This window comes from Microsporum canis, genomic scaffold, assembly GCF_000151145.1.
Source record: "Microsporum canis CBS 113480 supercont1.2 genomic scaffold, whole genome shotgun sequence".
NCBI classification, from domain to species: Eukaryota; Fungi; Ascomycota; class Eurotiomycetes; order Onygenales; family Arthrodermataceae; genus Microsporum; species Microsporum canis.
Window position 1 is genome coordinate 1,036,099 of NW_003299168.1, and position 17,098 is coordinate 1,053,196.

At 45.3% G+C, this 17,098-nt stretch overlaps 7 protein-coding genes across 7 annotated transcripts; 4 read left to right on the top strand and 3 right to left on the bottom strand.

Annotated features, from left to right (window-relative positions):
- Positions 1-594: 594 nt before the first annotated feature.
- Positions 595-1,659, top strand: MCYG_01832 (1,3(4)-beta-glucanase; the record flags this gene model as incomplete). Its single annotated transcript, XM_002848852.1, has 1 exon — positions 595-1,659. One exon carries the CDS (start codon positions 595-597, stop codon positions 1,657-1,659), a length of 1,065 nt encoding a protein of 354 aa, XP_002848898.1.
- A 1,022-nt stretch (positions 1,660-2,681) lies between these two features.
- MCYG_01833 (FAD binding domain-containing protein) lies at positions 2,682-4,891 on the top strand (the record flags this gene model as incomplete). Its single annotated transcript, XM_002848853.1, has 5 exons — positions 2,682-2,810; positions 2,889-3,843; positions 3,907-3,929; positions 3,987-4,440; positions 4,506-4,891. 5 exons carry the CDS (start codon positions 2,682-2,684, stop codon positions 4,889-4,891), a joined length of 1,947 nt encoding a protein of 648 aa, XP_002848899.1.
- Positions 4,892-5,067: 176 nt separating this feature from the next.
- MCYG_01834 (uracil-DNA glycosylase) lies at positions 5,068-6,202 on the bottom strand (the record flags this gene model as incomplete). Its single annotated transcript, XM_002848854.1, has 3 exons — positions 5,068-5,677; positions 5,734-6,076; positions 6,160-6,202. 3 exons carry the CDS (start codon positions 6,200-6,202, stop codon positions 5,068-5,070), a joined length of 996 nt encoding a protein of 331 aa, XP_002848900.1.
- A 999-nt stretch (positions 6,203-7,201) lies between these two features.
- Positions 7,202-8,994, top strand: MCYG_01835 (benzoate 4-monooxygenase cytochrome P450; the record flags this gene model as incomplete). The annotated part of the gene is made up of 5 exons (XM_002848855.1): positions 7,202-7,424; positions 7,484-8,352; positions 8,406-8,516; positions 8,574-8,740; positions 8,808-8,994. 5 exons carry the CDS (start codon positions 7,202-7,204, stop codon positions 8,992-8,994), a joined length of 1,557 nt encoding a protein of 518 aa, XP_002848901.1.
- Positions 8,995-9,556: 562 nt separating this feature from the next.
- On the top strand, positions 9,557-11,913 carry MCYG_01836 (conserved hypothetical protein; the record flags this gene model as incomplete). The annotated part of the gene is made up of 4 exons (XM_002848856.1): positions 9,557-9,913; positions 10,005-10,168; positions 10,244-11,068; positions 11,133-11,913. The coding sequence occupies 4 exons, from the start codon at positions 9,557-9,559 to the stop codon at positions 11,911-11,913; spliced, it is 2,127 nt and encodes a 708-aa protein (XP_002848902.1).
- A 236-nt stretch (positions 11,914-12,149) lies between these two features.
- MCYG_01837 (PQ loop repeat protein) lies at positions 12,150-13,195 on the bottom strand (the record flags this gene model as incomplete). Its single annotated transcript, XM_002848857.1, has 4 exons — positions 12,150-12,591; positions 12,671-12,874; positions 12,961-13,080; positions 13,152-13,195. 4 exons carry the CDS (start codon positions 13,193-13,195, stop codon positions 12,150-12,152), a joined length of 810 nt encoding a protein of 269 aa, XP_002848903.1.
- Positions 13,196-13,949: 754 nt separating this feature from the next.
- Positions 13,950-16,971, bottom strand: MCYG_01838 (neutral alpha-glucosidase AB; the record flags this gene model as incomplete). Its single annotated transcript, XM_002848858.1, has 3 exons — positions 13,950-16,017; positions 16,077-16,833; positions 16,893-16,971. The coding sequence occupies 3 exons, from the start codon at positions 16,969-16,971 to the stop codon at positions 13,950-13,952; spliced, it is 2,904 nt and encodes a 967-aa protein (XP_002848904.1).
- Between the last annotated feature and the right edge of the window lie 127 nt (positions 16,972-17,098).

A 17,098-nucleotide genomic window follows, 5' to 3' on the forward strand; every position in this document is an offset into this window, starting at 1 on the left:
CCATACTTTCGATACACCCTAAGGAGCTTCGATCATATTTTTATTATGGGACTTTCCACTTGCAGGAGAGAGAAAATTGCTTTTTATAACTAACACCTGTGTCCAATCTCGCTTGCGAAAATCCCCTTGCTAGGATGTCTGTCACTCTTGAACTGGTTAACTGTAAGCGTCCATTCTCTGTACCGCTTAGCGCAGCAGAGCCGACAGTAGTAATCCTGAATACTTTCAAATCTATACATGCGGAGAAACTATTAACGGTGTGCCGTTATCCATAATAGTTTTACAAACCTCAATCGACGATCGAAAATCCCAAAAATAAGCAACTCAACTAGCAAACTGATCAGCAAACCACAGCCAGTAATATTCTCTCCTCAATTACTTAGCTGCAAGGTACAAGGTTGATATTTAAATTCAACCCCTTTTTCTGCCTGAGAATTTAGAACTTCACTGGATTCAACCAGGACTGAAAAAATAACCATGCAAAATGGACGTTCAAATTCTGTATCCTCTCTTTGGGAGATGTGTACTGTCTATTCCACCGTCAAGGGCAATGTGCAGACTCTAACATCCACTCCTTGTCAATCGTGTTAAAAAATGGCTGTGATTGCTCGAGCACTGCTGGCTTGTTCCCTCTTTGGGAGTACGTTCGCTTCATACTCTCTGGTTGATAACTTTGAAGGATCAACATTTTTCTCGAACTTCGACTTTTTCACTGGCGGCGATCCAACTCATGGGTTCGTCAAATACGTAGGAGAGGAAGAAGCTCGGTCTGCAGGTCTAATCGAAATTGAATCTCGATATGACGGCAGCCAGGTGGTCCGGATGGGCGCTGACCACAAGCATGTCACTCCTGACGGCCGACCAAGCGTGAGGGTATCGAGTAAGAAGAGCTATAACCAGGGGCTCTGGATCATCGACTTCGAACATGTTCCAGGCGCCGCATGTGGAATCTGGCCGGCATACTGGCTGCTGGGACCCAACTGGCCGACCAACGGAGAAGTCGACATTTACGAGGGTATCAACCTCGACATCTCCAACACGATGACCCTTCATACGGGCCATAATTGCACATTATCCAACGAGTCTAAGTATACAGGAAGATTGACGACGCCTTACTGTGACCAGAATGCTCCTCCACCCCTGGGCGGCAACGGCTGCACGATCAAGGCAGACGATCCAACAAGTTACAACGGCGGCCTGAACATCGCCGGAGGAGGCGTCTATGCAACCGAATGGACCACTGAAGACATCAAGATCTGGTTCTTCCCCAGGATTGCCGGCATACCAAGCGATATCAGACAAGGCAGCCCAGATCCAGCGAACTGGGGAACACCCGCTGCTCTCTTTGCCGGCAACTGCAGCTTCACCGAGAGCTTCAAAGACATGCAAATAATATTCGACATCACCTTTTGCGGCGATTGGGCCGGGAAGCCAGAGATCTGGGAGGAGTCTCCTTGTTCCGAGGTCACATCAGAGTGCAAAACGTTTGTCGAGAACTTCCCACACGCATTTAAGGAGGCATATTGGGCTATAAGATACCTGAACGTATATCAGAAGCCAGCAGACGCACCGCTTGGTTCGAAACTACACGGTCAATGGAAGCATAGACGGTCTCCTCATCATCACCAGCATCAACACATCGATAACCAAGGTCGCTGATCGCTCCAGCCACGAACTCGGTCTTCTATTCATGTATAATATGAGAGATTAAATTAATTTAATTGATGCCTTCTAGAGTTCCAAGTGTTTCGAAACAAGCGGAAGATGAATGGCCCGACTAACTAGTTTCTCTAGCCTTGGGTTTCACTCTTGTTTAGCCATGGTAAACGGGCTGATTTTGATATCTACCACAAACCTGAATAGTTATATAGAGATAATTATCTTTTGTGTGACAGTGGTTCCGATTAGTCCTAAGATATGACCTGTTGTCGGTAATACTTTCAACAGCACCTTCATTTAAGGGCATACACTACATCTTCAGACTCTTGCCATTATAATGAAGGCATCTCCACCGGCAGTTCTATATATACAATATATTTACATGTCAAGGAGATCGATCATGTTGAAGCTATCAGAGGCGTGGCGGGATACACCATATTTGATTAATATCACCCGCAAGCACCCAAACATGTCCCTGAGCAAGCACTTAATAATCGTTCTGTCGATTAATAAGGCTTTGCCGAAGCCGCCGGGAGAGCCGTTCGGGACGGGCCGATAGACCGTGAACTGTGGATGCCATAAGGTATACTTATCCGTTCCCATCTTCTCAGATATAAGGAACAAGCGCTTGACAGATTTCCTTTTAAACGAAGAAGCATTACTAGCAAAGATCTACAAATCGTCTGGTATGGTTAATCGTTTAATTCTTTAGCCACGTAATAAGTTTTATACTTTGTCTCTCGAGTGTGTATGGGCGCTCGATGTACCATGCAGACTAGTCAAAACATCATCTGGTGGTTTCTTGATGTCAAACAGTGGAGCAGCACATAGTTCGCTACTCCCTGGTTCGTCCGCTGCTTCTGGCTAAATAGTTATGCATGCAGGGTTGTATGATTACCAAACTTCCCCCAGGGTTGATAAGCAAAACATGCATGCACTTATATATCAAGCCCGTTCGATACGTGCCAACCACTCTCGCCAGACTAAATTGACTAAAGTGCTCAAATTGATAGACATCACCAATGTTTAGCAACAACTCAACCATCCGTGGCTCGCGAGTTGCATTGCCATACGCCGCCCCCTTGCCCCGTATTGGCCAGGGGTATAGCGGTAGTGAGGGGGATGAAAAGTACGAAGTGGTGATTGTTGGTGTAAGTTTCTCCTTCATCTTTCTAATAGACAACTAAGGATCGTATTGTTCTTGCTCGAAAGCTCAACATGTTGAACAGGCAGGGCCAGCTGGATACACTCTGGAGCTGCTTCTCGCCCGTCATGGCTTGACTGACCGATCCTTACTCTGTATCGACCTGAAGCCAAGGAGGGTGATGTGTGGTCAGGCGGACGGACTGCAGCCCCGTACGCTGGAGGTCCTCAAGACTATGGGTTTGGCCGATCCAATTCTGCAGGATGGATGTAAGCTCTGGGAGATGATGGTGTGGAAGCCCTCCAAGGACCAGTCTATCGAGAGGTTTTCTATTATGGACAACAAAACTGGGCCTGCAAGATACCAGCAGGCTATCACCATCAGTCAAGGCATCATTGAACAGATTTTCGAGGATGATTTGTCCCATTACTCGCAAAGAGGGGTCCAACGAAACAGCAAGCTGATTGACGTATCACTTGACGAAGATGGCGACCCGGACTTTCCAGTCGTTGCGATTATCGAAACTAATGGAGTGACACGCACTGTGCGAAGCAAGTTCCTTGTGGGAACCGATGGAGCGCATTCGACGGTCCGAAAATGTATGGGAGTTCAGCTCAATGGAGAGTCTATCGATGATTTCTGGGGAGTGATCGATTTTGTTGCAGATACTGATTTCCCTGACATTCGGAGATTCGGTCGAGTCCATTCGCATAAAGGCACCATCATGGTGATTCCACGGGAACAGACTGTCAACGGGGATTACTTGACACGCTTATATATCCAGATGCCGCAACAAGATCTACCGGAGACCAACAGCCCTCCTAGCAATAGCTCTGATTCAAGGAACTCTCGCAAAAGCCGGATTACATTGGAAGGCATCTTCCAGCAGGCTTCTAAGATATTGGAGCCGTACTATATCAGGCCCAAGGTAGAAGGGGATATCAACTGGTGGACAGTATATCAAATTGGCCAGCGAATAGCAAATAATTTTGCCATTAAGGACTCCAAAGGAATTGGCAGGGTTATCCTCACGGGAGATGGTATGTTGTCGCTTTTAAATAAGTTTCTGCGATGTTAAAAATGACTAACTTTGAATAATATAGCTTGCCACACTCATAGTCCAAAGGTAAGTTGATCCAAAGATTTAATGTTCAATTGGTTGATTAGCCAACACCACATACAGGCCGGACAAGGTATGAACATATCCATGATGGATGCTCACAACCTGTCGTGGAAACTTGCGTACACGGTCCATGGACTCTCCCCTAACTCTAGTGATCCCGGAGTGCTGCTCAAATCGTACGAAGTAGAGAGATACAGTATCGCCCGGCAGCTAATCGACTTTGACAAGAAATATTCCTCTGCGTTCTCCAAAAGAACAGCTGTTGGAGAAGAAAAGGAGGTTGAAACCACATTGAAACAGAGTTTGGAAGTATACGAAGAGTCAATCGCTTTTGCAAGTGGTTGTGGAGTTGAATACCCTGAGAATGATCTAATCGATAGAACATTTCCAGACGGTTATCAAGATCCAATTAGCGGAACGGATTACTTCCATGGAATTTTAAGACCAGGAAGACGGTTGCTAAACGTAGTAATGAGGAGATTTGCAGATGGCTTTCATCGAGACTTACAGGATGGTGAGTTAAGGGTCCGTTGTTAATATACCTGATATCGTATAACCTTTGACTGACATGACGAGCAGACCTCGTCTCGAATGGTCGCTTCCGCATCATCTTTTTAGCCTCTACGGATCTATTAGATCCTAATGGAACTTCAGCTCAAACTGTGCGCTCAATCTCGGCCATTCTTCCGTTTTTCCCGGCTTCCGTTATTGAAGTTATAGTGATACACCCTCAGCTTCCGCGAGATTTTAACTGGACTTGCCTTCCTAAGGAATTGAAGCAAATGTCCGAAATGAGATTCTACAGTGGCTACGAACCTGATGATGCCTATAGGATATATGGGGTCAACCCGACGGATGGTGTGCTTGCAGTTGTGCGGCCGGATGGTTGTGTCGGGGTGATTTCTAGAATCGATGATATCCTACGGTTGACAACTTACTTGGAGAAATGCATAAAAAGACTATGAATAACACCAGGAGCGTTTTCAGGGCTCAATAGATATAACACGGTCTGTATGGTGGTATCTATCTACTCCTTTCAATTGCCCGTTGGGGTTAGTCAAAATGAATATATAGAGATATATACAAGGGGTTGGGAATATATAACTAGTTTTATAGATATGAGACCACAATTTGCGGGCCATTACTGGCTAGCTGGGATACCAATTACCCTGTCCACTGCTTCATCGTTGCTAATCTCTTGTGGAACCACACCAGCCGATTTCAGCACGTTGACAACACTCTCAATCATACCTTTATCAACCCCTCTAGTACTTCCTTTCACAAATCGTACATCCTTGAGCCACTCCTTAGCATCTGGCTCTGTATAAGTACAGCCAAAATCGCCGGTTACGAGTTGTTGAATAACTTTCTCTGGGTCGGCTCTGAATGTAGAGATGCCAGAGTCCAGAAGGTTGAACAGCTGTGAAAGTCGGGTATCTGACTCTGGGGATGGGAATGTAGAGGTTGAGGTTGCGATCTGCCATGAGGGCCAAGGGGTAAAGATCTCTCCAATCTTTTTCAGTGGTGGTTTGGGGAATGAAGTAGTGTGCTCGAAAAACGGCTTTGTAGTAAACTGCTCCCACATGAAGAAGTCTGCGGAGGGGTTTGGTTTAGCATCTGGTTCTTGATGGTTATGACCAGTTACCCCGTCTAGCAGGGAAGGGAATGGGCCTAGAATGGTTGGTGTAAGGGGTGAAGAGAGCGGCCAGTTCTGCTGTTGAGCTAAAACGAAGGACATAATATGGGAGCCACTGCAAAAGCCATTAATGAGAAGGAGCTTCTGTATAATATGGAGCACAGGACTAACCTTCCCAGGCGAGACACTCCAACACGCCCTCCCTTGAGGTCGCTGACGCCTTGAATCTCATTTCTATCACGGCCTGTCACAATTGCCCATCTCAAAGGAGTTTCAACCCATTGACCAGCAATTTTATATCCACCGTCTTTTCCCCCCGTTTCCAGCTGCGTTTTGCCTACTAGACCTGCAACCCAGCCCTCCGTCAAGCCAATGGCAACGTCTATTTCATTCTGCCGCAAGGAAGTTATCATATGCCCAGTTCCAGACGGGAAAGGTGTTAAGGAGATTTTGAATGGTAAAGAGAAAGCCCCTGGGCTGTGAACAGCAAGGTGTAGGGGAGCGAGATAGTGCTCTTGGTAGTAGATTATCTGTTAGCAACCGTATATCTTCATGGTTTATTTCGTTCGAGCGGGGTAGTTTATGGAGTATATATACCAGGAACATAGCCAATTCTAATGGTACTGGTACCCGACGCCATATTTGTTGACTTGTTTGACCCAGCTATGTTGTTGAAAAGGAAAGTCTTCGGCCTTGGTTATGTCGGTAGTGGGTTTGATAGTTTGATAGATGGTCTACACACTGGTGGGGGAGGGAGAGAAGCGTGAACAGGGGTGGAGCCTCAAAAAGCTAAGACGAGTTAACTAGCTCCGGAATTCAATGCTTGTAGAAGTCATTTATATTTATCCATCCACCAGGTAATAAGAGGTAGCAGGCTTGATATAATATCTATAGAGCTATATACGGAGTACTAAATAAAATAACGAGAAGAAAGGTCTAAAAAGGGAAACCTAGGAAATTATCACGTGACTATACAGTAGAAAGTTAAATGGGTATTGTTTTCACGTGATTCGTTTAGCTAATTAAGTCTTGGCTTTTGTACCTTAATTTCACCTCGACTTTTTTCCGGTGACAAGTTGATACTTGAAGCTCTCTACTTCACATATGAACGGCCTTTCTACACAAGGTAGGATATAAGTTATCCACCTTCTATAGGCAGATATAACGTGAATGCTCTTTAAAGAATGGCTAAGGATGACTTTCACGCTAATTTAACACCCATTCAATCTATATCGATGGGCTGAGGCCTTTTTGTTCCTTTGTTCTATATATACCAAGAAGCTCAGGAAACACCCTTTGTGCAATGATAAGGTAGTTGGTCGCGCGAACCACTCACTGCTATTGCTAAGCCATGCCTGAAACCAGCGAAATTCCTTATAAAACAGTGCCAAAGGCAAAACGTGATACCAGAAGCCTTACCCAACCAAACATTGCCCCCGGAAGTTCGCATTCGAGTTGTTCCATGATATTCATGTGGAGTGAATGGCCCCCTTTCGGTGGTATTATATATATCCCGCGGGCCCGCCTGCTATACTACTAAGATGATTTTCTATTCTTCCAATTTTTATGGTTTGGACAGTTCAAGCATCTACATCCTTCACGCATAAGTAGCTATCTATCACCGTTTGTGGCTTCAGCTATGTTATTAGACGGTCTTCCCGCTTTAGTCGTTACCGGCTCCATCATTACGGCGCTGGTAGGTTATATTCTTGTGAAGTGTATTTATGACCTCTTCTTCCACCCACTGCGAAATTTCCCTGGTCCCAAAGTGGCAGCCATAGGGTCTTTTTACGAATTTTACTACGATGTTATCAAAGATGGCACCTACCTTTGGGAGATCGAGAAAATGCACCAGAAATACGGTAAAGTAGCTATTGGATCACCCTTTTAATTGACATAACCACTGACGCTCTACTGAAAGGGCCGATAATTCGTATCAACTCCAACTCAATCCATATACGCGACCCCGAGTATTATTCCACAGTCTATGCAGGAGGCGGTCGCAAAATTAATAAGGAACTCTCAACCGTAGCAGGATACACCTTTCCTCATTCTGCTCTTGCTACTATTGATCATGATCTTCACCGCAGGCGCAAGGCTATTATAAGCCCGTACTTCTCGCAACGTGCCGCTATAGAAATCGAGCCTCTTATCCATGAGCGGCTTGACGCACTTTGTTCTCATCTTGAGAAGAAAATGGCTAGTGGTGATACTGTCAATATTACTTGTGCCGCTTCTGCCTTTACCGCCGATGTGGTCATGCAACATTTTTATGGATACAATCTTAACTTCGTTGGCGCTAAAGACTTCAAGTATTATATGAGAGAAGGCTTGACCGGATTATTCGAATTCTACCATGCGACTCGGTTTATGCCTTTCCCACCCGTTTTGATCAAGAAACTGCCTTCCTGGATCCTCAGACGTCTCAACAAGAATTTGCCCTTAATTATAGAAGGCCGAAATGATCACAAGAAAATGATCTTGAGCTATCTTAACTGCTCTGGCAACGCGGAAAAACAGAAAGATGGCTCGAGAGCTAAATCGGTGATTGTGAGTGCGTTAACAGACCCTAACGTGCCTGAGCAGGAGAAAACACTAGACCGCCTATTAGATGAAGGGGAGACAATCATTTTTGCTGGAATGGATACAAGTGCGAGAGGGGTCTCTGCTGCTATGTTCTACATGCATAGAAATAAGGAGTTACTGCAAAGATTACAACGAGAATTAGAATCCTTATCAAAACCTGCTAATCAGTGGACTACTGCGGAGTTAAAGGGATTACCCTATATGGTGTGTCTATCTAGTTATCATCAGATATTTTCTTACTAACGTGGCGGACTCAGGAAGCTGTAGTTCAGGAAGCCCTTCGTTTTCAATATGGCCTAGTTGTCCGCGTTCCGAGAATTTCAGCCCAGGAAGCTTTACAATACAAGGGCTATACGATACCGCCAGGAGTAAGTTTCCCTCTACCTGCGGGCTATATTCCACCATTTATTAAATATATCTATTAGACCCCGGTCAGCATTTCATCCTACCTCACTCATCACGATGAGTCTGTATTCCCAAATTCTCATGTTTTTGACCCTGAAAGATGGATCAAGGCTGCCAAGGAAGGTATCAACCTGGACAAGTATATGGTCAGCTTTACGAAAGGCAGCAGAATTTGCATTGGCATAAAGTATGTGTTTTTTATATAACACTTTGTCACCTGTTCATCAGGACCTACAGCTAACTTTACCCTCTAGCATAGCCTATGCTCAGATGTACCTTTGCATTGCAAGGCTTGTATCGCATCTAGATATGGAGCTCTTTGATACCACTCTGGAGGATATGCAAGTATATCATGCTAGAGGCCTAGCGTACCCTAAAAAAGGGTCTGGTACCGTTAAGATGAAAATAATTGGTGTACGCAAAACTAAGCGCTCAATCTAGGTAAGAGCATTGCCAAAGTGCGGTTTGTAGTGGCTGTCTTTCCCCATTATTTACCTACAAATATGGTCTCCATCGTGAAGGCATTGTATCTTCCCCCTTTTTTTCTATTCTTTTCTTGGTACCTTATTCTTGTCTCGATTCGATAACTATTAGAATGGTTTAGAGGGATTTAATGAAAGGTCGCATTTGTTTCCAGATTGGTTCTACTATGCAACATAACTACCTTTATTAGGAAGTGGCCTGTTAAAGAATCATCACTCGAAAGGTACTTATTTAAAGTACGAGCGTCACAGCCTTGCGCAACACGACAGCTTGCCCTGTTAACGACCATTGTGTAGCACAACAAGTTAGGCTAATACTTTGGGTATGGATCAACGAGGTGGCTGGCTGCATCTCGATGCCTTGCAGATCCATACATAGTACCAGCCTTGCAAATATTCCAAATCCTTGGAGCTCGACAAGCCTGCAGCCTCATATCGCTTCGGGGTTATAAAATGGCCCGCCTACCGTCTACTATGTAGTCGGCCTACGAAGCGAATTGCTGCACCCGGCTGCATCGACCATGGCAGAGATGTATAACTCCTCTCTATGCTCCACAAGAGACATTAAGAAGAGCACATTTTACATGCGTTTGGCCAGGGCGCTAGGACTCGAAAAAGACGATGATAATGAGCGGAAATGCAAGAGATGGCTAAAAGGCTGGAGAATTACATTGTTTATGGCTTCCTGCACAGGAATACTTGTCCTCAGTTTTAATCTCGGATTCCTTCTTTGGGCTCTACCACGTCATAACCTCAGAAATGGACGAGGAGTTCTTTATGACGGCGACTGTGATCGAGTGCATGGATTGAGTATTGGGCTTCATTTGGTGATTAATATATTCAGCACCCTGTTACTGAGCTCCAGCAACTACACAATGGTAAGTATACGGAATGTAATGTTAACTCATTACTACCTTCTTCTAGCCGAAGCTAAGACCCTTCGTTCATTTTCATTTTCATTTTTTTTAGCAATGTTTGAGTGCGCCAACCAGGGTCGATATTGATCAGGCCCACAAGAAACTAAAGTGGCTTGATGTTGGTATATCGAGTGTGAGGAATTTTCGCCAAATATCCTGGAATAGATCGGCCCTATGGGCAATACTAGTGTTCTCGTCACTCCCCTTACATTTGATGTAAGTCATTCAATTATCATTCTATTCTCAACCTTCTTTCTTGGGTAACGGACATTAAATATATTGGCCTGATAGGTATAACTCGACTGTATTTGCTACTACATCGTCCAATTCCTCATACGTATTTTTGGGAGATGAATCTTATGGACTTCTTGATTTAGAAGACCTTATGTTGATACCTAGTTCTCTATCACACACTAAAGATTACTACGAGACCCATAAGAAAGCAGTCGATTCTTCATTTATCCAGCTTCATGACATGGCTCAGAATAGGAAGTTGGAGAAATTGGATAACACTGCGTGCATCAACGCTTACACGAAAACTTATCAAAACTCCTACGTTAATTTACTGCTGGTAACGGAGATCCCGCAGAACAAAAGTCAATACATGTTTGTTGACTATCAGGACGTATACAAGCCTGTAAGGGGTTCCCCATACATATGGATTTGCTTGGAAACACTAGGAAAGGACGTCATTGACTGCAATTCTTATGTTTCAACTACTACGTCTCAGGCTATATCGTCTAACTGGACAATACTATCTTATCCGGTGAAATACTGCCTAGCAGAGGTTGCACAACCTCATTGCAAGCTTCAGTATAGCCTTTCATTGATTGTAGTTGTTATGATATTTATTATGGTCAAGGTGGCAACTATCTGCTATGTTGCCTTCACGATAGATACTCCTATTTTGACCACTGGGGATGCTATCACTTCCTTCATCAAGAATCCGGATAAGACGATGCGAGGGAAATGTTTACTTTCCAGGGGGGATGTTGATGAACTTTCAAGCGCATACAACCCATTCTGGGTTCATCAGAGCCGCTGGCAGTTCGCTAGGAAACCCAAGCAATGGTACTCAGCTGTTCCGGCTGGACGATGGTGCTTCGGTGTGATATCGTACGTTATTCACCGCCATAAAATCATCAACTTCGACTAATTACTAGGTGTTGGTCTCAACAAGATACTGCATTTCTATCACTATCTGCGCTGTACTTCTAGGATATGGCCTAAGCAAGATGTCAGATAGAAGCGGTATTTGGACAATTGGGTTGCAAGCACTTGATTTTCGCACCTTGATAAGCGCAGATTTCTGGCCCACATCCTTGATATCCAACGCCTTGATAGCAAATCTGCCGCAGCTCATATACTCGGTCATATATTTTGCATATAATGGCATTCTAACGAATATGACTATGTCCGCAGAATGGAGCCAATACGCCATCCAACGAAAAGGGGTTCGCGTGTCATTTGCACCTAGGATGTCGCAACGGAGCAAATATTTTCTCTCACTACCTTGTCGCTATGCTATCCCACTCATGGCTGCATCAAGCATATTACATTGGCTCATTTCACAAAGCCTTTTCTTGGTAGGAGTGGAAGCGTATGATCAAAACTTTCAGCGTGATCCTTCATCAGATGTCTATGTATGTGGTTACTCACCGGTTGCTATTATTTGTTGCATCGCTGTTGGGACTGCAATGATTAGTTGCTTGATCGGATTGGGCTGTAAACGCTTCAAATCTGGCATTCCGGTTGCAGGTAGCTGCAGCCTGGCAATAACAGCCGCATGTTTGCCTGATCCCAAGGTATTTGATAATGAGGAATGGGCCGGATCACCCCCGGATATGGAATGTTTACCGCTACAATGGGGGGTTTTACCATCAAATGAGGAGTCTATTGGTCATTGTACATTCTCAAGTGATACAGTGAGCATGCCAGTGGATGGAGGGATATATCATTGATTAGGTTGAGTATTTGGCAGATTTGAACTCTTCAAGGTAGAAGAAAAGTATAACGGAACTTAACACCTCCCCTGTCTGTTATTGATGCACATAGCTATAGAGTAATAATTACTAGAAATGGGTTCAAATCACTATGGACAAAAGGGCTGTTCTAAAACAGTTGTAAGCTCGTTAGAGTTAGAATTACATTTGTATGCATGTAGTTATATATAAACAAGAGTGAAAAATCATGACATCTAAAACGAGTCACTCCTTGCTCTTTGTGTCATTTGCACGTCTGTTGATTTCATGCCCCATCGATTGAGAGAAGGAAGATCATTAGTTGTCCATGAGCGCCAGTCCCCAAACGTATAAAATTGAAAACCTAGATAAATGTCGCATAAACACTGAAACACTCCGCATATCCTGAACGCCAAGGGAATTGAACTACCACTGAAAAAGAAGAAGCTCATTTTCATGGCATCTCCAAGCAGCCAGGAGACGAGAACAGAAGGACGGAAACCTTCGCATGATCGTGAACGCTGGTTAGAGATAATTTGAGGAATTGGTAGGAAGGCTTCGATACCGAGTCCGCTGAATCCGAGTAGCTCTATGTATGCGTGGGAATTTGAGACTGGAGGAAGGAGGATGTGGATGGCAAGGAGGGATAGTGTAAAGTAAACGAGAAAGGTCCAGTATCTATATTGAAATGGTGTTAGAGCTTGATGAAGCCGAAAGGCTGGTGTAAAGACCATGGGCGAATGGGATAATAACATACGGGCGAGCTGTCTTCCACTGCCAGAACCTATATGGTCTGACAAATCCGGACTCGGACCCTTGACCGTTGAACGGAGTATGTTCGATACCAGATGACGGTCGATTGTCTAGGGCGACTTTGAGAAGGATGACTTGCACAGCAATCATTGATATCGCCTGTACTAGTAAAGGGACTGAATAATATGCTCCAAACCAGTAGAATATCCTATATGACAACCATTGTTAGCTAGGGCTTTTCTCTGTTATACCGGATCCCTGGAGCTATCGGATAAGGTAGGGCTAGTGACGTACTTGAAAATAGACGCTACGAGCATAATCAATGGTATATCCAACGAGAACCCCGCCGAAGTTTTCTTCCTGTGTATGCTCATAATTTGATCCGAGTATGAAAGAACTGGGGAAAGGACGAGCCTAAGGGTACCCAGATATCAGTAATGAAGGAATAGGTATACGAGCACGCGACCAAATAGCAGAGTACGTACAATGGCGGAGCCCCATAGTCGAGTATGAGCGTAAGTAACCACATGGTGATCAAATGCGGAATGCTGCTCTGACCCTTGTAGCTGTATATATGTGTATGTATCCTCTCCTCACCCTGCAGCTGAATTGCCCGATATTCGCTCGGCCGCACCGGTGACTGACGCTCACACCATCCAGCTCATTTCTCTTCCCAGCTTTGGAGTGATATAGCTCGATCGGGGTATGCTGGGAAATCTAATCGAGCAATCCCTGTCAATGTCTCAGGCGTGGCGGGTTGGTGTGTGCAGAGGGATATTCTTAGGACAGCTGGGGAGCTGAATGCGCCATGAGACGGTCTGGGGCAAAAAAGGAGTTCTATTCTATATAGAACTGGAGGGGGTCGGTGGTCAAGCGGCAGCTTTGCTTTGGATGAAACTTGAGGTCATAAGAAAAAGGCTTGTCCCTGGCCTGGAGAAAAAGTTTGCGGTGGATTATCTAATGTCCCTCGAACTTGGCGACGTCATAACTTTCAAGGGTTCGCCAGCTCTTTTTGCATATGAGAACAAGTTCGGGCCGAGGAGTGTTTTTGAAGACTTGATCGCGAAGAGCAAATGGTTGTTATCAAATATTGGCCAAAAACCTGCCAAACTAAGGGTACAGAAAACCAAGATGTATTTCACCGACCCGAGACACGATCAAACGCTACATGAAGGGTTGTTCAAAACTCAAAGAGACCAATAACAAAAACACTTTCTATCCCAAATATATAGTTATGTAAAACTCTGCCTATGAAGTGGCTTGGGAGGTATACAAGGAGGCGGCTAAGCAAAGTCAATCTTCCATGATTTGGTGATTGAAACCCCGGGTTTCTTCACGATCGCATACGCTGCCTTGCCATCCTCTGCGTCATGCCAGTCCAAGCTGGCTTTGACACCCGATTTTGCGCCGTCTTCTAGTACCAAAACACTACCTTTACCTTTCCAGTCGCTAGGGATACCGACAAGAACAATCTTCTCAACCTGTACTTCGGCCATGGTCTTAAGATATTGGTTCGTTTTGGCACCAATGGTAGCTTGGTCGTTGGAAGAGAGCGTGGTGCCTGAGAAAACAAATTGGCGGTGGATGTATGCTCCTTGCTTGTAGTCGAAGGTTTCACCGTCATCAACATACAGCTCTCCTTCCGCTTGACCCTTGCTGTCGAGGACAACAATAAGTGTATACGGATCGTATTTCATCAGGCCGCTGCTTCGTCGTGGCCTGTCCTTTCTGGGAATGATGTGGCCGCCTTGCATGAGAATAGGAAGCTTCTCCAAGGGAGCATTGACAGTATGCTTCTTCCTAGCTCCCTGGTAAATGGTAAAGTCAAAGTAGTCGTAGTACTTCTCTTCATCGGATATGTAGATATCAACGCTCGTAGAGCCTTCAGTGACAACTGGCTTGACAAGAAGCCCCGTCCGGCCGAGGTAAAGCTGATCATCTATGGCGAAACCCTGTTCATCCGATGGGTGGACATAATACTGAGGCCGGACGATTGGGGAACCGTTGACGGAAGCACGGTGGAATTCGGTATACCAGGCGGGTAAAAGTTGATATCGGACTCGGAGTGCCTGTGAGATGATATTTCGATATGGTTCACCGACCATATAGGGCTCCCTTCTACGGGTGTCGATGTGTGCATGAGCACGGAAGAAGGGGTAAAAGGCGCCTGCCTGGTACCATCTGGTAAGGAGTTCCTTGCTTGGATTTCCGAAGAACCCTCCGACGTCTGCTCCGGCAAAGGGGAAACCGGCAATACCATTGTTAAGAATCATAGGGAATGACGCGGCTAGGTGCTCCCAGTTTGCCTGGTTGTCACCAGTCCACATAGCACCCATGCGCTGGGATCCGGCGTAGAAAGAGCGAGTGAGAACGAATGGCCGTCTAATCTCTCCCTTCTTGCGCTCAATCAGTGCATTGTATGTGGCATTGACGAATGTCAATCCATTGATGTTATGGACATCCCGATGCTCCCAGTTCCCGTGATGGATGTTATCCTTTGGCATGGTTGTCTCGGGTCCATTGAACACAGACGGCTCATTCATATCGTTCCAGAGCCACGAATTGGAGGCAGTCCCCTTGAAGTTCTCATATTTGAAGAGATTGGCCCACCATTCTACAGCAGCTGGTTTGAAGCAGTCCACCCAGTGAGATGATCCAGGCCAACACCATCCTTCATAAATTTCCCTGTTCTTGGTCAGAACAGCGAGATCCTTCTTCTTCATTTCGTCAACGATTGGATAATTTGCCTCATTTTTAATATGCGGATCAATGATGTACACCAGTTTGCGTTTGGAGGCATCAAGCTGTTTCTGCATACTAATTGGGTTAGGGAAGGTGTGGGGATCCCAAGTGAAATATTTCTTCCCATCGGTGTATTCGATATCAAGCCAGATAATATCATACGGTATCTGGTACATATCAAACTTACGGTCCACATCTTTCACGTCCTCATCCGTCACGTAGTTCCAGCGACATTGGTGGTAAGCGATGGCAAATTGCTGTGGGAGTTGGGTAAACCCGGTAAGTTCGCCATAGGTCTTTGAAATAGTGTCGGGAGTTGGGCCCAGGAAAACAAAGACGTCCAGCTGCCCACTCTCCGAAAACCAATGAGTTTCAGTGGTGGTTTCTGCCTCTACACCGATAGACATTGGGTTGGGAGAGATTGTCGATTTAACAATATCAACCCATGTTTCAGCGGCATTAAGCCAGAAAACACCAACTGTGGAATCCTTACGGTGAGCTTGCATGAAAGGAATTGATCCATAGAGCGTCATTGGGCTATTCAGCTCATACTCAAAGACGTCTGAGTTGTACATTCGGTATGGCTCTGTATGTTGCCCCTCACCGCCCCTTTTTTATCTATTAGCAACGCTCAAGACAGAATACGTACGGCGGAGGATAATTCATACCTTGTTTGCTTTAGTGACATGGAGTCTGCATGTTCCGGTATTCCAAAAACATGCTCGTAGCCGGGGAAACTGATATCTAGGCCTACGCTCTCTGGCCCTCTCGGTTTAGAATCAGTGTTCCCTCCAAAAGTCTCATCCCACCAGGTACTATCGTCCACAGTATTCTCACTCTCTGTCTTTTGCTCGGATTTGGATTCAACGACGTCATTTCTGGGCCTCCATTCCTCGATGTTGAGAAGACCCTTGGAGTTAAGCTGAATCTGAGTCTGGCCATCCCTCTGGAAGTAAACTTCAAAGGGAGAGTGCTTGATGACAGCCTCAAATTTCATATCTGGCCCGTACTTGATCTTGGTGATACCCGAGGTCTCGTCGGTGTTGAGCTCAGCCGACGAGCTAAGCTTCATATCACCAGTAATTGCCCATTTTGAAGCTTCATTATAGCGTTCCTTCCTAACAGTGCTGTCACGGCGTAGTTTTATGTCTCCTTTCATTCGTCGTTCCTCGTCGATTGTGATGCGTGCAACCCCAGACTCCAAAAACGATGCTACCAACGGAAACCGAACTTTCTCGTTACTTTCCAAAGTCTTGATTACAGTTCCAAGTAATTGACCATCCGAGAACGTTAAAGAGCCGGCTTCAAGGTTGAAAGGAGAGGTCCATGCGGAGGCCTGGCTGGCTGCATTGTCTGCATAGTTTCTGTTACGCTGACAGAAGCCAGATTGCGAGCACGTCTTGAAGTTTTCATGTTTAACCATGACTATAGATTATGTATATTAGACAGATAGTATCGATTCACGATACAGAGTTCCCACTAACCTGCTGGCACGGTGAAAAAAGAGACGATGGCGATAATCAAGAGTGACCATCGTGGATGGCTGGCCCGTGATGGCGCCATGTGTGCGGGAGAGTAACAACAAATGAAACAGCACGGGATGATTATCGTAGAACCATCGGGCGTACTGGGAACACCAGCCTACAGCTTCCAATGGGTTTGAAGCTGTCTCAGTCTTGTCGTTGTATGC